This window comes from Anas acuta, chromosome 5 (genome assembly GCF_963932015.1).
Source record: "Anas acuta chromosome 5, bAnaAcu1.1, whole genome shotgun sequence".
Taxonomy (NCBI): Eukaryota; Metazoa; Chordata; class Aves; order Anseriformes; family Anatidae; genus Anas; species Anas acuta.
In genome coordinates this window covers 25166101-25185629 of record NC_088983.1, presented here as the reverse complement: position 1 = coordinate 25185629, position 19529 = coordinate 25166101, and the positions used below count along the sequence as shown (strand labels likewise).

At 52.1% G+C, this 19529-nt stretch overlaps 1 protein-coding gene and 1 long non-coding RNA gene across 3 annotated transcripts; one reads left to right on the top strand and one right to left on the bottom strand.

Annotated features, from left to right (window-relative positions):
* Positions 1–7051: 7051 nt before the first annotated feature.
* FOXA1 (forkhead box A1) lies at positions 7052–12395 on the bottom strand. The gene is made up of 2 exons (XM_068683284.1): positions 12045–12395; positions 7052–9668 (listed from the first exon to the last, which is right to left on the bottom strand). The coding sequence occupies exons 1-2, from the start codon at positions 12114–12116 to the stop codon at positions 8406–8408; spliced, it is 1335 nt and encodes a 444-aa protein (XP_068539385.1). The 5' UTR covers positions 12117–12395; the 3' UTR covers positions 7052–8405.
* A 14-nt stretch (positions 12396–12409) lies between these two features.
* On the top strand, positions 12410–19265 carry LOC137857140 (uncharacterized). 2 transcript variants are annotated; one of them, XR_011096987.1, is made up of 4 exons: positions 12410–12550; positions 13066–13175; positions 14273–14763; positions 16570–19265. It is a non-coding gene; the product is annotated as an uncharacterized lncRNA (long non-coding RNA). The 2 variants fall into 2 exon arrangements; XR_011096986.1 differs by having other exon boundaries at positions 13066–14763.
* The last annotated feature ends 264 nt before the right edge of the window (positions 19266–19529 follow it).

Here is a 19529-nt window from a genome sequence, read left to right as displayed (position 1 = left end):
GTCATTTAATCTATACTTTGGAGGAGTCATTATGCACAGGGAAGTAAACTACAAACAGTAAAATGCTTAGTTAGCCAGTTAGCGTGTATGCTTTGTCTAAATGGACCTCAGCAGAAAGAAAGTGAGTTTTGCTCCTAGTTCTGGAGAAAACAAGGCATTTTGCTACTGTTTTCCCCGGGAATATCCACATTATTCCCGATTTTTCTTTTTTAAAAATTTCTTAAACAAATAAACGCACATGCACCTCAAATAAAAATAAAACCCCAAAGCACTTCATGAGGTGGGAAATATCCTGATATCCTTGAACCTCGGACTCTGCTGAGGTCAGTGCAATCTCGGTCCACACTCATTAGGAAAAAAAAAAAAAAAAAAGGAAAAAATCTACCCCCTGCCCAGGGAGTGTTTAAAAGGAGGAGTGTGGATCCACATAAACCAGTCCTGTCAAGGTCAGCTTTGTCTTGTGAAAGGAAAGGCGACAGGGTCAGCATTATTGCACATGAGGAAATCCCCACGGGGATGGAAGGGATGATCTCTCTCTCCTTCTTTCTCCCCCTTTGGCCAAGTGTCCTTCACTCGGGCAAGATTCCCACCGAAGCCGATGGGCATTGGCTTCTTCCCCTTTGGGGGACGCGCAGCAGTCACTGGGAAGTTTGGAAAGGCGAATGGGTTCCTCGGTGGGAAGGCTGCGTGTCGCCGGCGTGCAGAGAGATGCGAGAGGCAGAGGTCGCACCTCGAGCCCATCTCACTGCCCGCGCCCGCGTGTGACACGCACAAGGCCCCGCAGCCGCCCGCCCCCCTTTAAGCACTCCTTGGAGTGTTTTGCTTGGCTTTGAAAATTAGCCTGTTTGGTTAACATCCGATAGAAAACATTTACGCTGGAAGCCAAACAGGCAAATATTTTAATCTCTCATATTAACACAGCGTTTTTTTCAATCGGGTGGGTTTTCTATTCCGATTATTTATTTATTTACATGCGCCTTCTTCATTCATTCGCTCCGTTCATTCATTCACTCGCTCGTTCCTTCATTCATTCATTCATTCACTCGGCCATCACTTGCCCTCCCCCGACGAGACTGGGGCCGACGGTAGCCCGGGATGAGCCCCAGGGGCGCCGACCCCCGCCGGGCTTTGCTGGCCCGCCCGTCGCCCTAAGCCGTGCCGGGGCGTGTTTGGGGCTGGAGCCCCCTCCCCGAGCCCTACCGAGCGTCCCTCTGGTGCCTACGAGCAGGCGGGGACCGCCGAGGGCCGGCGGCCCCAGGCGGGGACCCCCCCGGCCGCAGCCCTCCCTCTGCCCCGCCGGCACGAGGATAGGCTCGGGGCCGAGGCAGGGCAGGTAGAGCCGGACGGGGGCGGCCAGCGGGGCTCAGCCGGCCCGGCGAGGGAAATGTCAGGCACCTCTAACCCGGCCGGTGTCCACTCGGCCAACCGAGGGAGGAATGCGCAGTCGGACCACCAACGTGCCTTGATCCGTACAATGCACCACTTAATACACTTCTGTAATTTAAACTGCTGGGGACCCCCTCCTTCCAAGCCGATTTTCGATATAGGTGTTTTCTCATCCCCCCCCTTTCCCTTTGAAATGCCCCCACCCCCCTCACCCTCCCGCTCCCTTTCTTCTGAGCCCCGCTCTCTAATTCTAGATGAGTATTACTTTGCTCTTTTCGTTGGCCAAGCACAATTGTGTTATTGGAGATAATGAATTCAATCCCCATCAAAGAGTATTAGGAGCGCCTTGGCCCTGTAGTGCCTTTTTTCAAACCGGGAATGAAAGGCAGAGAGAAAATTCTCTGGGTAGCCTCCGCGATGGCAGCTTTTGAAGTGAAGGGAGGCGGGCATTGTTGTTCACATTTTTGTCCATACGGCTGAAGAAAGACCGGCGGCTTTTGATGAGAAGATGAGAACCGCCTCGTAAGTTGAGCAACAAGTTAGATGGCGAAGCCTTACCGCTGCCTACTGCCTGTGGATAACATATGTCCCGCATTAATAGGGGCTCAAGGGAACAATTGCCCGGGGGGCGGGGTGGGGGGAGCTGTGCACCGGCTAGCGGCTCCTTCCTCCCCCTTCCTCCGAACCCCGATGCCCCCATGGGGGTGTTTTTAAGGGAGACTCGAGGAGATGCTGCACGGCTCCCGGCCGGGAAGGGACTCGGGGGGTCTGGGACGGGCAGGGCGCTTCCCTCCGCTGCCAGCCCCCGGCCATACTGCCGGAGCTCCTGGGGGCTGGGGCGCGATGCTGCGCGTGTGTCTGGAGGTGAGGGCATCCCCTGTTCCCAAGCAGGAATCTTTCTCTTATTTGTATTTATTTGTTTCTGCTAAACGTGGAGTCGAGACTCGGTTTTGTTGCTCTGTTTCTTCTCCTTTGCCTTTTTGAACAACTTCATAACATACCTGAAGTTTGTGAAGTATTCCTTAGATAAAACAGCCAGCCAAGGAAAAAAGGCAGAGGGAAAACATATGTTGGTCACATCAGATAACCTCAGAACTGGAAAACTTGTTGCATACATTTGAATAAGTTCAGACATGCTCTTATTCCAATCTCCTGCCCTGCGGTTCAAAGATTCCCCGCCCCGGGGGCTTTATTATGCTAAAGAGGTCATTACTGAGAGTCACTATGGAGAGATCCCGGGTTTCAGAATGAGGCCCACCTCCTGGTCACCAACATGTTTACATTTTCCGCCGGTCATAACCGGAGGAAATGTGTGTTAGCAACCTGCCGGGCAGGCTCGAGGGAAAAAAAAAAAAAAAAAAAAAAAAAAAAAAAAAAAAGGAATAAAGGGGAAAATATATTTCAGCTGCTGCGCAGTAGATCGCAAATGTAGATGATTCACCGGGGAGCACTTAAAAGCAGAGGGCACAAAGGCGGTGTTTGCCGTGGGGATGGCTGCTGCCAGCGGACCAGCCCCGGCTCCGTGCGGAGGATCCCAGCTCCGGCTGGGGCTGGGGGTGCGGGGAGAGCCCCCTGCGGAGCGTGGGCTCCCCCCGCAGCCTCTCGAGCCTCGACGGCACCCGGCACCCTGAGTGCCCCCGCCCCGGTTGATCAGGATGATCTTCCCCATGGACGACCCCGGCACCCTTTTGCTGCCGAGAGGTGTCCGCAAGCTGAAATGCAGCCTCCTGAAGCGTGCCCGGCCGGGGGTGCCAACCCTCCAGAAGTCCCCGTTCTCCTCCTCCCCCCCCGGCACCGGGTGAAGGCGAAGGACGGGGGTCGCAGCCCCACGATGGGTTGGACCACAGGTGGGCATGTGTCGGGCTGTCCCCGCCCGACAAGGCTCCGGAGCCCACCGGGCCCGGGCCCGCTGCCGCCCGCCCCGGTGCCGCCCCCGCGGCGCCCTGGAGCTGTCCCCGCCGTGGGGGCGTCCAAGGAGCGCCCAGGGCAGTAATAATAATAATAATAATAATAATAATAATAAATTCCCCATTCTCTCGGTAGCTCTCTCTTGGAATAACGAGCAGGTGTAGGAGCCTTTGATAGGAAAATTAGATTGCCAATAATAAATCAGGAGTGACAAAATAACAACGGAAACCGACGAGGAACTTCCCCTAAAACAACCCGGCTGGGCAAAACCCATCCGAGCAGTCCTCCCGCAGCAGAGGGGCCATTCCGGGAAATGATCGTTTCAATGAATTCAGCTAAATACAGGAGTTTTGGGGTGGGGGGAAGAGAGGAGACTGCGTTTATTTTTCCCTCTTAGACCCAAATGGATCCCGTCATGAGGCTACATCTGTTTTAAATCCTGATGAGTGGAGACAAAGGTGAGCGCTGGCAGTTTGATCTGTCCAAAGTTCAAAGATCTGAAATCTCAATGAGTTTCTGTTTGAGGTGAAGGGGAGAAACACAAACACCATGGCACGGCTTGGGCCAGAAAGTTGCGCGGTTCGGGAGTGAAATGCGAGGTTATTTACACTAATCTATCCTTAACTGCTACTTTGTCACAATGGGCAGAATAATTAGTAGAAAATAACCAGAGAGAACAAAGGCAGGTTTTCTTCCTATCACATCCCATTTTCCACTCTTCCATATTTTTTTTTCTCCCGCTGAAAAGACCTGCAAATCGCAGAAAATGCATATTCTATTATTATTTTTTTAGCTATTACTCTGCATTTGCTGGTAGCCAAGAAACCCGGATTTGCTTTAAGAGAAAAAATGAACCTTTTTACAATGCAGCTCTTGACGTTTAAATAATCAAACTAATTGCATTTTTATTTTAGCTATTAACCATTATCCTGTATTTCCTAACCCAATCTTGCAGCGTGGGAGTGTTGTGAGAACTTACGTCTACATTCCTTACCTCAGTCACTCTCTGTGCACTATTGTGATGTGATTTTCGCCTGGTCATTGTGTTTTGTGTGTATTTCCACTTGTCTCCCCTGGAAACAAATACATATTAATTATATATATGTTAATATATACAATATATGCATCTATACACCTCCCGAGAGAACTTTTCATCCCATGTTTATGCGAGGATAATTTGCTTCTTCACGAATTAATATCATCACCCTGAATGCACATGAGAAGTGTATATCTATTAAATGTCTGTTTTAAAACATTTTTTTCAAAGCGATTAAACACGTCTAGGCACACACGTACGCCTAGATCCCGTTTTATCACAGCGGAGAAGAAATAATACAAGGTGCGTTATTATCTCACTCAAGCGTTTTATCTACAATATTGCTGTAAAATTAAAAGAAAGCCAATCGCTCTAGTTGGAGTTACAGCAAGGGAGTTCCTTTATTTCTGGTTTGTGCTGACGGACCAGTACCATTCAAGTATTCAGTATCTACTCCACAACTCGAAACAACATCTGAAGCTACGCCAAAGGCTGAAGTGTTTTCTTGCGCCGTTCTTTTACGACCTGCTTTTTATTGACTTAGTTTCTGGAGGAAAAACTGCCCGGGAAATATTTTTCCTCCTCTTCCCGTCCCGCAAATTTTAAATCAATTCCTTCCACTAACCACACACCCTGCCATCGTTTGCCGATGTAGCTGCCGGGCTTGTCCATCCAGACCCCTAAAATGAACTTCCCTTCCCGATTTTGGGTGCCGGGGGCTGTTTTCATCCCATCGACTCTCCCCACCTGCGGAGAGCAGGGGCCGTGCGGAGGTGCCCGGGGCCGGGGCCCCCTCCCGCCGCCCTCCCCCTCCCGGTGCTGCCGGCCCCTGCCCCAGACGGGGAGCTCCATCGGCGCCCCAGATCTTCCAGTGCCTTCACGGAGAAATCCCCCGCCGCCCTGACCGGCTCCCCGCTTGGCTTTAATGACGCTAAATGAGCCGTTTTCGCTCCCTCGCACGTGGCCGGTTGGAGATAATTGCCGGGCAGGAAAAGGCGAAGTTCCCCTATAAATTGCGGCGGCGGCCGGAGGCTGCAGCCCGCCGGCTCCCCGCTTTGCCGGTGGCCTGGGGCTGAGTTCTGGCAAGGCAAAAAACCCGCATCCCCCGGCTGTTCCCCCCCCCGGGCGGAGCCACCAGTCCGGCTGGAAGGAGATGCTCGTAAGCTCCCCTCTGAACATTACGGGGCGGGGGGGATATTCTCCTTTTCTATGGAGCCCACTTCCACCCTTGTTTTGCACCGGGGTATTCGTGAGCACGGGATTAAGGCCGGGCAGCTTGGAGCTGGGCAGAAAACAGGGGACGTTTCTTCCCCCTGTTGACTTCCAACGTGCTTTTTGCGACTACCCGCATCCCTGCTGTGTCAGGGAGTCACTGCCCGCCTCGGCCACCATGTACCCGCACCAAGAAAAGGAAAGAATATGGCCTGGGTGGCGGCGGGGCACACGCTGTATCCGTGACAGGCTCCGCTCCTTATCTCTGAGAGGTTTGGAGCCGCGTTGGTCCGCTTAAACCCTTTTACTGCCCACGCCCCGAATATTTCCATTACACACGGTCTGTGCTCCTCAGCTGATATGTGAGACCTGCTGCCTTATCGCTGGCGGTCGATTGATATTTTCTGTGTACAAGCCTAAGGCACTAAATCAATGTCTCCGCTCCGAAGTGGCATATTCTCTATAGGCTGGTCTGTGGGAGACAAGCGAAGTCCTGCTGAAAACGGGCTTCGTCCTGCCTTGATTTCGCACGAAGCTCCTTTTGGCAGAAAAAGTGGGACTTTAAATAGCATCCACCTGCCTGAACTTGGTGCTGAGCTACCTGGAGCTGCCCCTGGCTTCGGGGAATTTGGTATTGTTGGGTGGCTCACAAAAGGCAGCGGGCAAAGGGGCTGAGCCCAGAGGTTCTGGCAAAAGCTCCTGTTCCCAACACGCTGTCGGACCCACCCGCGGCGGGGTCCTCGATCCATGTCTCCACCGACCGAGTGCCCCCACGCCACAAAATGCCGAAGCCGGCAGCGCCGTGTCCTCATTCCTGCCACCCACACCGAAGGTGAGCCCCCACGGCAGAGGGGCTCTAAAATATTTTTTCAATATTTTTTTTTCTCGGTAGCAGCTTTGGAGGAATTCTGTTAGTTTGTGAGATTACCGTGTGGTTGGCTTGGCTTTTCTTTTTTCTCCCACACTTCAATTTAGTTTGTCGCCGCTGTCCCTAACCCGTCAGGGGGGCAATTATGTGCTAATTACGGGAATTACACGGGCCTTTTATCCGGCCGTCTTGCACGAAGGGGGCTGAGCACGGTGAAATCTGCTCCCGTTTAAACCCCTCCCGACGATGCCTTGCTGGGGAGCAGCGCTCGCCAGCCGCCCTTAGCGGTGTCAGGCTGAGGCTCGGAGGCAGGACCTGGGCTCGGCCTTCCGTTCCCGGGGAAGTGGTGTCTCATCCCAGCCTCCTCGGGGCGAGAAAGAAACTAAAAGAAAAAAGGCAGCACCGCCCGCACGCACAGCGCCCCGCGATAAAAAACGCGCGCACGCCGGCGCAACCTGCGCGCCCCGCGCAGCGCTGGTCCCATCCTCCCGCAGCCACCCTGCCGGCCCCTCCGCGCCAGCTCCGCTGTGCAAACCGCTCCTCTTCGCGGTCCCCCTTCAGGGCTCCCTTTGCTTTTATCGCAAGTGGCTCTTCTGCCCGGCTCCCGCCCCATAAATTTGGAAAGAAATTGGCAGAAGTCGTTCCTTGTTAACATTTGATTTATTTAAAGTCCTTAACTGCAAATGATCAAAAACATACTTCACGCGTTAAATTCTCAGTTATCGTTTTAAATCAAAATATTTTTTTCAATTACAATCACATTTATAAAATTAACAAAATTTCTTAAATTCACTTGTAATTCTTTTTACTGTCATTTAAAGCAATTTCCAGCTGTAAAGAAAGAAAAAAAAATATAAACCATGCAATAAATTAAGAACATTGAGACAGCGAACAGGAATAATAATAAAACCCGTCTGGCTATGCTAACACCGTGTAAAACTGTGGAAAGTGCATTAACACTGGATGAAACAAGCTAACGATGGCGATAATTAAACGGCCACAAAAAAAAAAAAAAAAAAAAAAAAAAAAAAAAAAAAGGTGTGGAATTTATTAAACAAGTCGGAAAAGGAGAGAGAGAATGAGCTCTCCTCTTTTCCTCTTTTCCTTTCGTTTAAAAGTCAGCGTTTCCTGGGGGAGAGGGGAAATAACCTTGTTTTACGTACATAGCCCTAGCTGGTACACAATGAAGAGACACTGAAATTAAATAAGCATGTCATCCACATGTTGACGAGAGTTCCTGATGAACGAGAATCTTCAGTAACAGATGGGAAGGAAAAAAACCATCCAACTGGTTGTGACCTCTTGTAACTTTATATTACATCCCAAGACAGGTAACACTTGGAAAAAAAAATAAGAATAAGGGTCGTATCCTGCACTCCAAAGCTCCAGTTGGTCCCCTCGGGAGTGCAGGATCCGGCCCGCAGCATCTGGGTGTATGCGGGTTGTACTAGCCGAAGGTTTATTTTGCAAGTATCAAAAGGATGATCCGAGAAAGTAAATAGTCCTCTTGTTGCTTAGAGATTCTCTTAGTGTTTTGCTACTTCACAGCAGTATTGTCCTTCAAAGCCTTTTTAATTAAAAAAAGCCTTAAACATCTACTCGCTTCTTCATCTCCGTATTGTTAAAGTATTGCCACATACCTGTAAACTTACATGAGATTATAGAGCACAGAAGGGGGGGATGAGGGGGCGGAAAGCACAAACAAGTAGTTTACAAGCTCAACATTTTTTTTCTTCTTTTTAATAACACCCTGCAAAGGCTACGGGGATCTCGGGGGACCGAGGCCGGCGGGCGGGGGGCGAGGGCGGGTATGTACAATAGGGAGGCGGCCGGCTTTGCAGGAGGTCGTGTTGGATAATAACAGCACACGACGCGTCGGGAGACAACCAGAAAGTAACAGTCCTGTGCACGCAGCGTGCGGGAACACCTCGGGGGGTCACAGCTCGAGGGAACGGGGGATGGAACCCGAAGGGGAGCGGGGCGCGGGGTGCGGAGCTACGAGGTGTTTAGCACGGGTCTGGAATACACACCTTGGTAGTAGGAGGGCTCCAGGGCCGAGGGCTCGATGCTGCTCCGGCCCGCCATGGAGGCGCTGCCCAGGGGCAGCCCGCCGGAGATGCCGGCCCCGTAGGAGGAATATTGCAGCGCCTGCTCGTAGGCTTTGAAGTCCAGCTTGTGCTGCTGCTCCGAGGAGGACATGAGGTTGTTGATAGAAAAGGGGTGGTTGAAGGAGTAGTGGGGATCCCCTTTGAGGTGGAGCTGGGGTTCGTGGGCTAAGGAGTGAGGGGGGTGCGGGACGGAGGCCAAGGCGGGGACGGAGCTGATGGTGGAGGAGGCGGCCGAGGCCGAGGTCTTTAGCTCCGTGCTCGATCCGCTGTGGTCCATGGACGAGGGGCTGGTGGACGGGTTGGAGCTGGAGAGGGAGGTGGCGGTGTCCAGCTGCGCCGTTTTGCTGTGGCCTCTGTGCAGGGGGGAGTTGGAGCTGGAGCTGGAGGCCCCGGCCTGATCTTTCCTGCCCTCCTGGGGGGCTTTGCTGTTCGCCGGCTTCTCGCACTTGAAGCGCTTTTGCCGGCGGAGGTAGCAGCCGTTCTCAAACATGTTGCCGGAGTCGGGGTGCAGGGTCCAGTAGGAGCCCTTGCCGGGCTTGTCGGGGGAACGGGCCACCTTGACGAAGCAGTCGTTGAAGGACAGCGAGTGGCGAATGCTGTTCTGCCAGCGCTGCTGGTTCTGCCGGTAGTAGGGGAAGAGGTCCATGATCCACTGGTAGATTTCGCTCAGCGTCAGCATCTTGCTGGGCGCCTGCTGGATGGCCATGGTGATGAGGGAGATGTAGGAGTAGGGCGGCTTGGCATGGGGATAGCTCCGTTTGAACGTCTTGGCGTCCCGCGTCCTGCCCAGGTTGGACTGCGTGTAGGCCATGGGGCTCATGCAGGGGTTCATGCTGCTGTAGGGGCTCAGCCCGTTCATGGGGGCGGGCTGGGCCGACATGGCGTTGATGCCGCCGGGGCTCAGCGCCGTGCCCATGGCGGCCACGCCGGCCGGCATGCCGTTCACCGGCCCCGCCGAGCCCGCCGGCATCCCGGCCACGGCACCGGGGCTTAGCCCGGCTCCCAGCCCTGTGTTGGCGTAGGACATGTTGAAGGAGCCGGAGGTCATGTTGCCGCTGGTCGTCATGGTGTTCATGGTCATGTAGGTGTTCATGGTGTTCATGGAGCCCAGCCCCGAGTTCATGTTGCTCACGGGCACCGAGGAATAGGCCTAGGGCAGCCAGACGGAGAGAGGGGGTTAGGAGGGAGAGGAGGGGCAGCCCCCGCAGCCCCTGACCCGCCGGGGCCGATTCCCGCCCGCCCGTCCCCGCCGCCCGGCACCGCGGGAGCGCTGCCCCGGCTCCCCTCGGAAAGGCCGCTTGCGGGATGAAAAGGCCAATTCATATTTAGGCGTGCCTATAAATAAATACACGCGGGCACACGCCGCCGTTTTCCCGGCCCGCCGAGCCTCGGCCGGGCAGCGCCGACCGCGACCCGCCCGGGGCAGCTCCGCGCCCCGCACGCTGCGGCTCTGCCTGCCCCGGGAGGAGCTCGCCTCCCTTTCTTCCCCGAGGTCCTGTAAATTTTGGAGTCCGATGGGTTAGCAGAACATTTAAAGCCATCTGATTATTGAAGCTGACGGGTGCACGAAGTGCCAAGGAGTGATATATCTGCCTGCCCTTTCTCAGAATAACCTTGCTCATCTCTCCCCTCGCACTGATTTAAATCGCTACACTAGGTGTGACAGCATCTTGTCACAAATTAAATGAAAATAAAAATATTTATAAAAAACCGACAGCTCATGTCCTCACATTTCACGTACGGAAAGGTAAAACGTGCTTCCTCTTTGAACGCATTTGCTAAAAAGTCAGTCTAGGAAGTTTTTTTTTTTTTTTTTTTAAAAGAAATAAAAATAAAGAAAACACAACGCAATTTCTCCATAGTATAAACAGCCTGAGCTTTCCCTGCGTGTGATTTTCTGCAATCGTCCAACGTGCAAAAATTGTAGAGCTCTACTACTGAACACAACTCTTACAAAATGCAGAACCTTCGAGCCTGGAAATGTGCTTTCCAGTACGGCAGCTGATGAACAGGAGGGAGAAAGACGTTGCAAGATGTATTCCCAGTTTCCCTCGAACAAAAGCAATAGAGGTAAGGGAAGGATGTTCAGCGACGGTTAAATGTCACTGTAAAAATCGCTGTTATTCACTACAGATTCCACGAGCTTTATAAATGCGGTTTTAATTTAGAGGATCACGGTAATTATTGGCGAGGATACAGCGCGGATGGGTTTTCCACCTTGCATCCGTGTAGTGATTCAAATTAAATAGCACGGGAGGAGAAAAGATAGAGGCTAAAAAATAGCAAAAGGGAAGGTCGCTTAACTTTATGTTCGTGGATAATGAGCATGGCGAGGATAAATGACTGTGGAAACGATACATAATTAGGATGACCCTTATTTGCCCTTAGCCGGCTTCCCTCTATTAAACAAGGTGCCAGCAGGGTGACACGTATCTGCGTGTGCCCGCGTGGCCCTATGGGTGCTGGGTGCAAGCCTCGGGGTGCAGGGACGAGGCGTGGGGACTGTGCAGCCGTGTGTCCGGGTGTGCTGATGCAATGCCTGTGCGCGCACACCTAGGTGCCTGGTTTGCTACCACACTTCCTTAAAACGGCTCCTGCCCGGCCAGCGATACGGGGGGGGGTTCTGGTGGTGCTGCCGAGCGCTGGCTTTTCCCGGGGACCCGGGCAGAGCCGCACCGGCACGGTGTAAAACCAGGGCCCCCACAAGGCCGGGCTGTACCCGGGGGCGCTTCCGTGGCCCACTCCCCGGCCGCGTTTGGGCCGCTGCTCCCCTTCTCTTGCACCGCGCTGGAAAACAGCCGGGGGCCGGGGCCACCTCCCGGGACGCCGCGGGCCGGCTGGGGGCGGCCGGGCCAGGTCGGGCCGGGGCCGGGGCCGGTGCTGGGGGCCGGGGCCCGGGGCCCCCTCCCGGTGCGGGGAGCCGGGGCCCTCTCTCCGCAGCGCCGCCAGCCGGCCCGCGGCAGCAGCGCACACCGCAGGCGAGCCGTCTTGAAAAGTACGAACAAACGGCTATTTAATTATTTATTTATTCTTTCTTTTCCTTGTTTTTTCCTTTTTTTTTTTTTTCTCCCGGCTTTACCAGGTGAGGACCCCAGCGGGGGGCTCCGGGCCTCGCGGGGGGAAGGCGCTGCCCGCGCCTCGGGGCGCGCCCCGCTCCCCGCCGCTGCCATATGCCGGGGGCCGGCAGCGCGGCGAGTCCCTGCCTCGAGCCCGGAGTTTTCGGGGCGCTTTTGTGCCCGCCCGGAGCGGAGATCGAGCCTTTCGGGGGAGCTTAAGGGTTGCCCCCGGCCTCCTTCAGAGGGCTTGCAGCTGCCCCGGTTCTCCCTCAAGCGCCTCCAGGCCGGGTGGATTTCCTCGGGGAAGCCTGGCCGGTTTCAGAGTTGGAGGGGAGAGGCACGTTTGCGCTGGCCGGAGTGCAAAGCGATTCCCGCGGCCGCTGCCCCCCTCCGGACCCCCAGCCCTCCCTCCGGCCCCCCTTCTCCCTCGCAGAGGGCAGCAGTGGAGCCACAGCCTGTGATTTACTCACCTCCTGAGTGTCGGCGTAGTAGCTGTTCCAGTCGCTGGTTTCATGCCCTTCCATTTTCACAGTCCCTAACATTATGGAGCCAACCTGCCCGGTGTAACCATCCAGCCCTCTTGCAAGCGAGCGACGGGCAGCAGGAAAAGAGCCCGAAAGCCCGACCTAGCAGGAAGCCAGCTCCCAGGAGAGGCGGAGGGTGTTCAAATCTCCTCTATAACAAGCCAAAAATAAGGCAGGGAGCGGTGTGGGGCGAGACAGTTGAGAAAGTGAGGAAGTGCCGGCTGGGATGTGAGTGGAGTTGAGCTGATGTGGATCTTACGTCGCAGAAGTACCCACCTCCTCCTCCTCCTCTCCCCATTTGTCCGCCGCACAAAGGCGTTCGCACCTACAAAGCCGGAGATGCACCTGCAAACAAGGCAGTTCCCCTCGCCTGCAACTCCCCCCGGGGCGGCACTTTATTTGCAAAGCAGCGTAATTGGTTTAAGCTTGCGGGAAAAGAAGAAGAGACGGAGGTGGGAGAGGGGAAAGAGAGTAGGAAAGGGGGGGAGGATCCCACCCCTTTCAGATGGACAGAACAAATGCTAGGAGGGATCGCTGGAAATGAAACGAGGCAGATAAGGGAAGGGCAGCCCCCTCTGTTTGAATAGAATGCAAAAGGCCATCCAGCCTTAAACCCCCGAGATTAGGGGCAATATTTACTAAAGTCCGGTAGATGCTCCTTTAACTCGATGGCCGGGACGTGCTCCAAAGTCCCAAGCCCCGCAGTCAAACACGCTCCCCCCGCTCCCCCCCCCCCCCCCCCATTCAAAGCTAGGCACGGCGCAGGTGCTTCTGCGCCCCCCGCCCCTGCGCCCCCCGCTCTGCGCTGCGGGCGGCCGGCAGCGCCTCGGAGCCCTCCATGGGTTGCACGGAGCCTCGGACCCCCCTCCCCCCCCCCTTTGGGCTGCCCGGAGCCCTTCAAACGGGGCTGCCGCCCTAGGGCTACGGTGATGGTGATGGTGTTTCTTTCTTGGTGTCTTGCATTTAGAAACCCCGTGAGTCACGGCGCAGAGACACAACACTACAGACACCCAGTGCATGCGGACAGAGGCTTGAATGCAGATTCACCGAGGTTAACCTCCACTTGGCAAACATCAGGTGAGTCACTGGAACCGTTTAGTATCTTTACTAAGGAAAGCCTTCAGGCCAGAAGACTACTTGGGAAGCCTTCTCTGGTGCCAGGCACCCAGGAGCAGCAATTAGAAGTAGCAGCTATCCCCTTACCAATTTCTCGCTCCTCACCTTGATTTCTTGAAAGGAAGAGGGGAGGAGGAATCTGCGTGGGCTGGAGGGCAAAAAGGGACAACAGCGATAAAACAAATCGACGTTGGAAAAAGCTCCTTAAAATATGGATGTAGGGAATCGCTCAGTCTTTGCAGACGGATCTAACATACCCTTGTTCTGTTCTTACCCTGCCCAGCTCTTTGAGTTTATGTCAAGACCAGAGACTTTTATTGGGTTTCTAGTCTTGAGCTTTTTCTCACCCAGTTACTTTTTTCCACCTGATAGCAAATAAATAAATAAATCCAGAAATGAAAATAACAAACACCCCCACCTACAAAATCAACCAACCAAACCAACCAAATAAACAACATCCCCCCATCCCTGGCTATCCGGGGAATAGAAATTTGGAAGGGAAATACAATTTATTGGGATTTTGAAAAACTTTGGCGTATCATATCATGCAAAGTAAAATACACAGCTGGGTCTGAATTTCTCCCTTGCATGTTTATTGTCCAGTAAGATAACAATTACTCCACACTGATTTGTCCTCCATCGATCTGCGAAAACGTCACCGTCAGTCACGATTTTTTGAAAAAAAAAAAAAAAGTTTCTTATACAGAGGAACCAGGGATTAAAATGACGAGATATAGGTTATATAAATGAGTTTTCTGTTATCCCTTTCTTTGTTCTTTCTCCCCTCGTCCTTCTTTCTTTAAATCTGGCAACAGAATTAAGTCAAATTATTGAAACAAACAGAACTCTGGAATCAGCAGACAAGAACAGGGGATGAAAATATGTCTTGAAGGAAATAAAATGATGATAAAATAAATAAATAAATAAAAGTACTGAGTTAAACCCTACTTTTCCAAGTGGTCAACCTACACAAAAGCAAATTGGAGCAAAACCTAGAGGAAAATCTAAGTGATACTAAAATTGCGGTCTTTACGTATGCACCCTCCCTCTTTCCCAAGTGGGAACAGTCTATACGCCTGAACACAGAGCCCCTATACTCGTTTAATTCGGTGCGTAAGTCTGTTCGGGAGCCTCCCAGAAGAACAGACGCCTCCGGCGAGGCTGGGAGGGGTTCAGCAGCCCCAGTGCCCCGCCGGCGGTGCCTCCCCGCCGTGTGACCTCGGGGCGGTGCTGCCCCGCTTCCCAGGGCACAGCCCCGCGGGAGCAACACCCGCCGGGCCGTCGGGCAGCCCACGCAGGGCTCGCTCCGTACCTGGAAAAAGAGCAGGCACGAACCCGACGGGCGGCACGCTCCTCGGATGCCGGTACAAAACGCGGGGCCGTTTGGCTGGAACCGCCCCCCGAGGCGTAGAGGGCACCAGGTCCCGCTCCTGGCTGACCGTGCCGGGCCGTGCCATGCCGGGCCGGGCGTTGCGCAAAGCCGCAGCGCCTCCTGTTGTCCAGCTGCGGCTCCGGGCTCTGTGCCCTGTTCCTAACGTTGCTCCCGGAGGTGAGCGCACAGGGGGGCTCCTGTCTGTAATCTTCTTAGAGAGCGTTTCGGTTCGTTGTGCAGATCGGTAAGCCCGAGGCAGAGTTAGCCGCTGCTGGAAATTCCCTTCAGCCCAGGCTGCTGTGCTGTGGCCCCGGCAGCTGAATGCTTTCCTTGTGTGAAGCAGCGCATCAGACGGGTATGCCCGTGACCATGGGAAACGAGGGGATTTCGGTAGTTCCCCTCGGCCCGCTCCTCCGTGCCCGCGAAGCCCTATCTGGGATGCTCGGAGAGTCCGGCGCAACTGGTCCGTGCCCTTTGCAGCAGCCTCAGAGAGACGGAAAGGGCTCTGCTAGGATGCAGGACGCGTGGTACCGAGCAGGAGCTCTTCGGGCTTGCGCCTTTCTAGATTTCGGGACGGGAACCGTGGCCCGGTTTGCACGGAGCCTTTCTCCAGATCTCGTTAGAGCACCACTTTCTCATCACTTCATGCACCGGTTTCCCCCCTGTTTATTTATTTATTATTAGTTATGGGGAGCTACTTGTTCACCCTGGAGAAACGCGCAGGCGAGCTCTATTTTCACTCTTTAAACGAGAGCAGGGGCTCGGCTCCTGGCTCCACCGGTGCACTGCCAAGGGGGGAAACACGATACCTGTCCTAAAAGAGAGGAGCGTGCGCACACACATGTCTGTGGGAGTGGGTGTCGGGGCTTGGCTCACCCACGGGTGCCCAGAAGCAGCCCTGGCAGCAAGGGCTCGGCCCTGCCGTGCCGGGACCACTCAGCAGCCGGCCGCTTTTTGGGACGCGCATCGCCTCTTTTGGGGACGTGCGTAGACGAGAGTCCCTCTCCCGTGGGAAGGGGATCCCCGGCCACGCCGCGGGGACCAAAACCCACGCGGGGACCACCGGTGCCCCTTTTCCAGCGCTGTTCGGGAGCGCCGCCCGCAGGTACTGTCCCACGCGTGGGGCGGGCGAAGGATGGAGCTGGCGGGGGCTTTAACTGTACCTCCGGGGGATGGGGCAGCGCTATTTTAATCTTCTCCTGCCTAAGAACCACTTGTCCTCTGGAAGAGGCAGCGCCCGCTGGCCAGCTCCTCGGTTTGACTCGCAGGGTTTATTTAATTTTATCCAGATGCCGTCGCCCAAGGGCTGGGGATCTGTCGGCAGCGTTTGTGTGGGGCAGGGCTCTACCTCGGAAAGAGGCTGCCAGGCTGTCTCCGCATCAGGATGCCTCCCTTGCTCCTCACTCTACAGCCGCCCTTTCATTTCTCCGGCTCTGCCTCCCGCAGAGACCCAGCTCCCCCATCCCTCCCGGCGGTGGGAACCCCCCGGGGGCTCCACCTGTTGCCGACCCCAAATCCTCCCCACCCACGCGGGCAAACAGGAACCGCGTGGGAACCTTGCCGATACCCGCAACCGGGATAGGTACCGCCCACCGCCCTCTGCCTCCCCGTTGCTCTTCGTCTCCTCCATCCTCCCTCCGGGGCTCAAGGAGGCTGCGGAGCCTCCGGGGGCCCAATCCTGCCGGGCCCGAACCGTCGGGGCAGCGGGGGCGCTCCCACGCGTGTCTGGGGGCTTGCTCCCGGTGTGTGTTTTACGGGCACCCTACGAGGCCCCGGAGATGTTGCACAGCTCGTGCAGAGGCAACTTTCTGCTGCCACATTTTGTTTTACTTTATTTTATTTGTCTTCGTTACCTATTATTATTATTTACTTTATCTCATTTAATCTAATTTATTTTTATTTATCATTTTCTTTTTAATTTTAATATAATTCATTACAATTCATTGCATTTCTTTTTTTTTTTTTTTTCTGTGCATCATTCAGCACACAAGTAGACATGAAAGACCTGAGAGACATTCCTGACATAAAATAAATACATACCTCCATCTCTGAAAATACATATCCGACCAATTAAAGGAGAAAGAAGGACAAATAACGAAATGAAAAGCTACAAATAAGCTAGTGTCCGACGGTGGCAGAGATCAGAGTAAGAAAGCAGTTTACTTTTTCTTTATTGTAAAAAAATAGCTCCTTAAGTAGATAAATCATGATCCAGTGTATACAGTCACTTCATTTTTGCTAATCGGGTAGATGTGAGTATGTTGTTTGCAGAACTTCAGCTGGTAGGATGCTCACAGTGCAGTATGCGATTGGCAAAGTCTGTCTTACTTTACATAAAAATAAATGCTTTTGACATTTCACACAATTCAAGATCAGCCGTGTAGGTATGTATTTCATTTATTGGGTGCATTATTTATGTTATGATTTACTGAAACATAAATGGCAATTCTTCCGACGTTTGTTTCAATCACTGTGTCAGTTCTGATGCAATTGTTCTACGTTTTTGAAAGTTTTCTTTGTTTTAAGTGTGCTCTGTTTCTGAGCTGAGAAAGGCTTCATCGACTGCTGTCTGTCCTTTCTTTTCTATTTTCTTTCTTTTTTCTTTTTTCTTTTTTTTTTTTTTTTTTTTTCCAACAGTACCTGTTCATTGAAAAAAAAAGGTATTTCCACTCCTCATGAATCTGACTTCTCCAAAACCTGCAGTGAGTTCTCCGTGAGAACATCTGTTTTACTGATGCAAGCCAAAGATCCATCCCTGTATTGGTCAAGCGATGCAGAGCTGATCAGCTCCTTGGGATATTCATGTCAATATAAACACACCCGTTCTTCTGCAAACTGACCTTTCTAAGCAGAAGGTTGAGCTGGCAACTTGGATTTTGTGTGGTGTAGAGTGTAGAAATGCTACTCTTCTATCACTGCATAGTACCATGTTTTCTTTTTTTTTTTTTTGCCCTGATTTCCCTTACCTGTACAAAATATTCATTCTCCTCTGTCTCTACAGCAGTTTTACAGAAAAGCATGGGAGAGACTAGTATCCATCATAACTCTTTCTCAGCTGGCTTCAGTTCTGAAAAATCAAATGTACAAAATCAAGGCTGGCTTATTTAAAGTCTTCCCCAGGGAGCAGTTCCACAGCTTTACCCAGCTTGCAGTTCCTAGAGCACAAATGAATTCAGGCTGTGTTAACTGCACATTTTCTTGAGCTGTATTAATACGGACACTCAGCATTGTGGGATGTGTGGCAGTGTGATCACTCATATAGAAACACTTTGGCCATTTATACCATCAGGGGACATACACTAACCTGCACATAGAAAAAAATGATATTTACCCTGGAAAAGGATGTCTGGAGGCCCTATGTAACACATACCATAGTTTTACATTGAAATGTGAGAATGTGAGTGTCAACTGGTAATACCCTAAAATTATAAGCAAGACGCATAAAATAGGACAGTCAACTCGCATCTATGGGAAAGTAGAGGAAGGTCTGGATTCAGTAACATTTTAGGACTCCTCAGGGGCAGCAGCTGTTCAGTAGTTTGGAGAGTGGTTGGCTCTCCCAGCAGTTGGCCTGAGCTTCTGCTGCTCCTTCAAGCATTTCAAGGGTAATTCTTCCTGCTGAGCAGATTTGAAGAGAATGACATCAGGAAGGTCACTTAGCTCACCATGAGCCTTCCGTTCCGCCTTCATGTGAGCTCACTTCTCTTTGCAACTACTGGTGAGACAAGGAAGAGGCAGGGCTAGGCAGATTTCATTCATTCCTCCTCCACCCTTCCCCAGTGAACAAGGAAGCTGCCTAAATGTTTCTGAAGTGCATGTGGTTTCAGGGTTACTCCTTTTTAGGTAGCAACTTAAGGTGGGATGGTTGGGAAGTAAGCCAACACTGCTTTCCTTCATGTCCTCCAAATGAGAGAAATTCTGTCTTCCAGCCCAACAGTTTCATAGTTGGATCAGGTGGCTTTCCTACTACCTGTTGAACATTGAATCTTTAGCTCTTTTTCAGGAACCACTTGTTCTATGCCAGAAATCCTGTAAATCTTTTCTAACCTTACCTTACAACACAACTGAAACTTCAGCTTTTGCAGACACCTCTCCTCACCCCTCGCAGAACATTTCCTTTTGCTGAAGAAACTAAGCAGATGTAAAGATTTTTCTTGTGATTAAATAGAATTTCATTGTCCTTCAATACTGACACTTCATCTGTAAAACCTGAGGAGAACTCTTCAACTGTGAGATCTAAAAGCACACATGTATTGCATATAGATAGATAGATAGATAGATAGATAGATAGATAGATAGATACACACACACACATTCACTGTCAAGTTGTTGTCCTAAGTGTAAAAAGGGTTGGGGTAGAATAAGGGTCTGGAAAATCTGTTTTCTAGTATTAACTGAAAGACAATAGAGAACAAAGATAACATGATCAAGTTTTAAATCTAAAGCTAGTAAAGGGCTGAGCCCAGCAAAGATTTTGGCAGGTGTCTAGCTGTAATTTCTTGATTTATTGCTTACAACCTTTTTTAAAGCCAGGAGTGTCTCTGACCTTGTGCCCATAATAAAGGCTGTGTGTGATAGGCTTCTAGAAGTTACTCATGTAAGTTTTCTTGAGTTGTATAATGAAATGGCACATAACTGAAAATATTGCAGTCTCATCATACCAAAAAATAAACCTGAAATTCAAGATCACTCAAGATGACCCAATTTTCTCATTTCAGATATGGTTGAGAATGAAAAAGCTCCATCTTGTTTCTATTTTTTTGTTGGCTTTTATTTTGAATTATAAAGGAAACACCATTATCTAAATAATGTCTTTCATTTGGTGGTTTGGGGGGAGGTGCAAAGCAAAGCTCAAAACCATAGGAGGAAAAATTTTAGCTATTTTTGCTGACGTAGTACTGGCAAGTACAAATATCTCACAATCACAACAGAGATTAGTAGGG

Bases quoted from the DNA above. Each gene is read 5' to 3' on its own strand.
- FOXA1 (XM_068683284.1), bottom strand. From the start codon at position 12,116: ATGTTAGGGACTGTGAAAATGGAAGGGCATGAAACCAGCGACTGGAAC. The intron at 9,669-12,044 runs GTGAGTAAATCA...TGGCTGCCCTAG, and splicing joins ACTACGCCGACACTCAGGAG to GCCTATTCCTCGGTGCCCGT.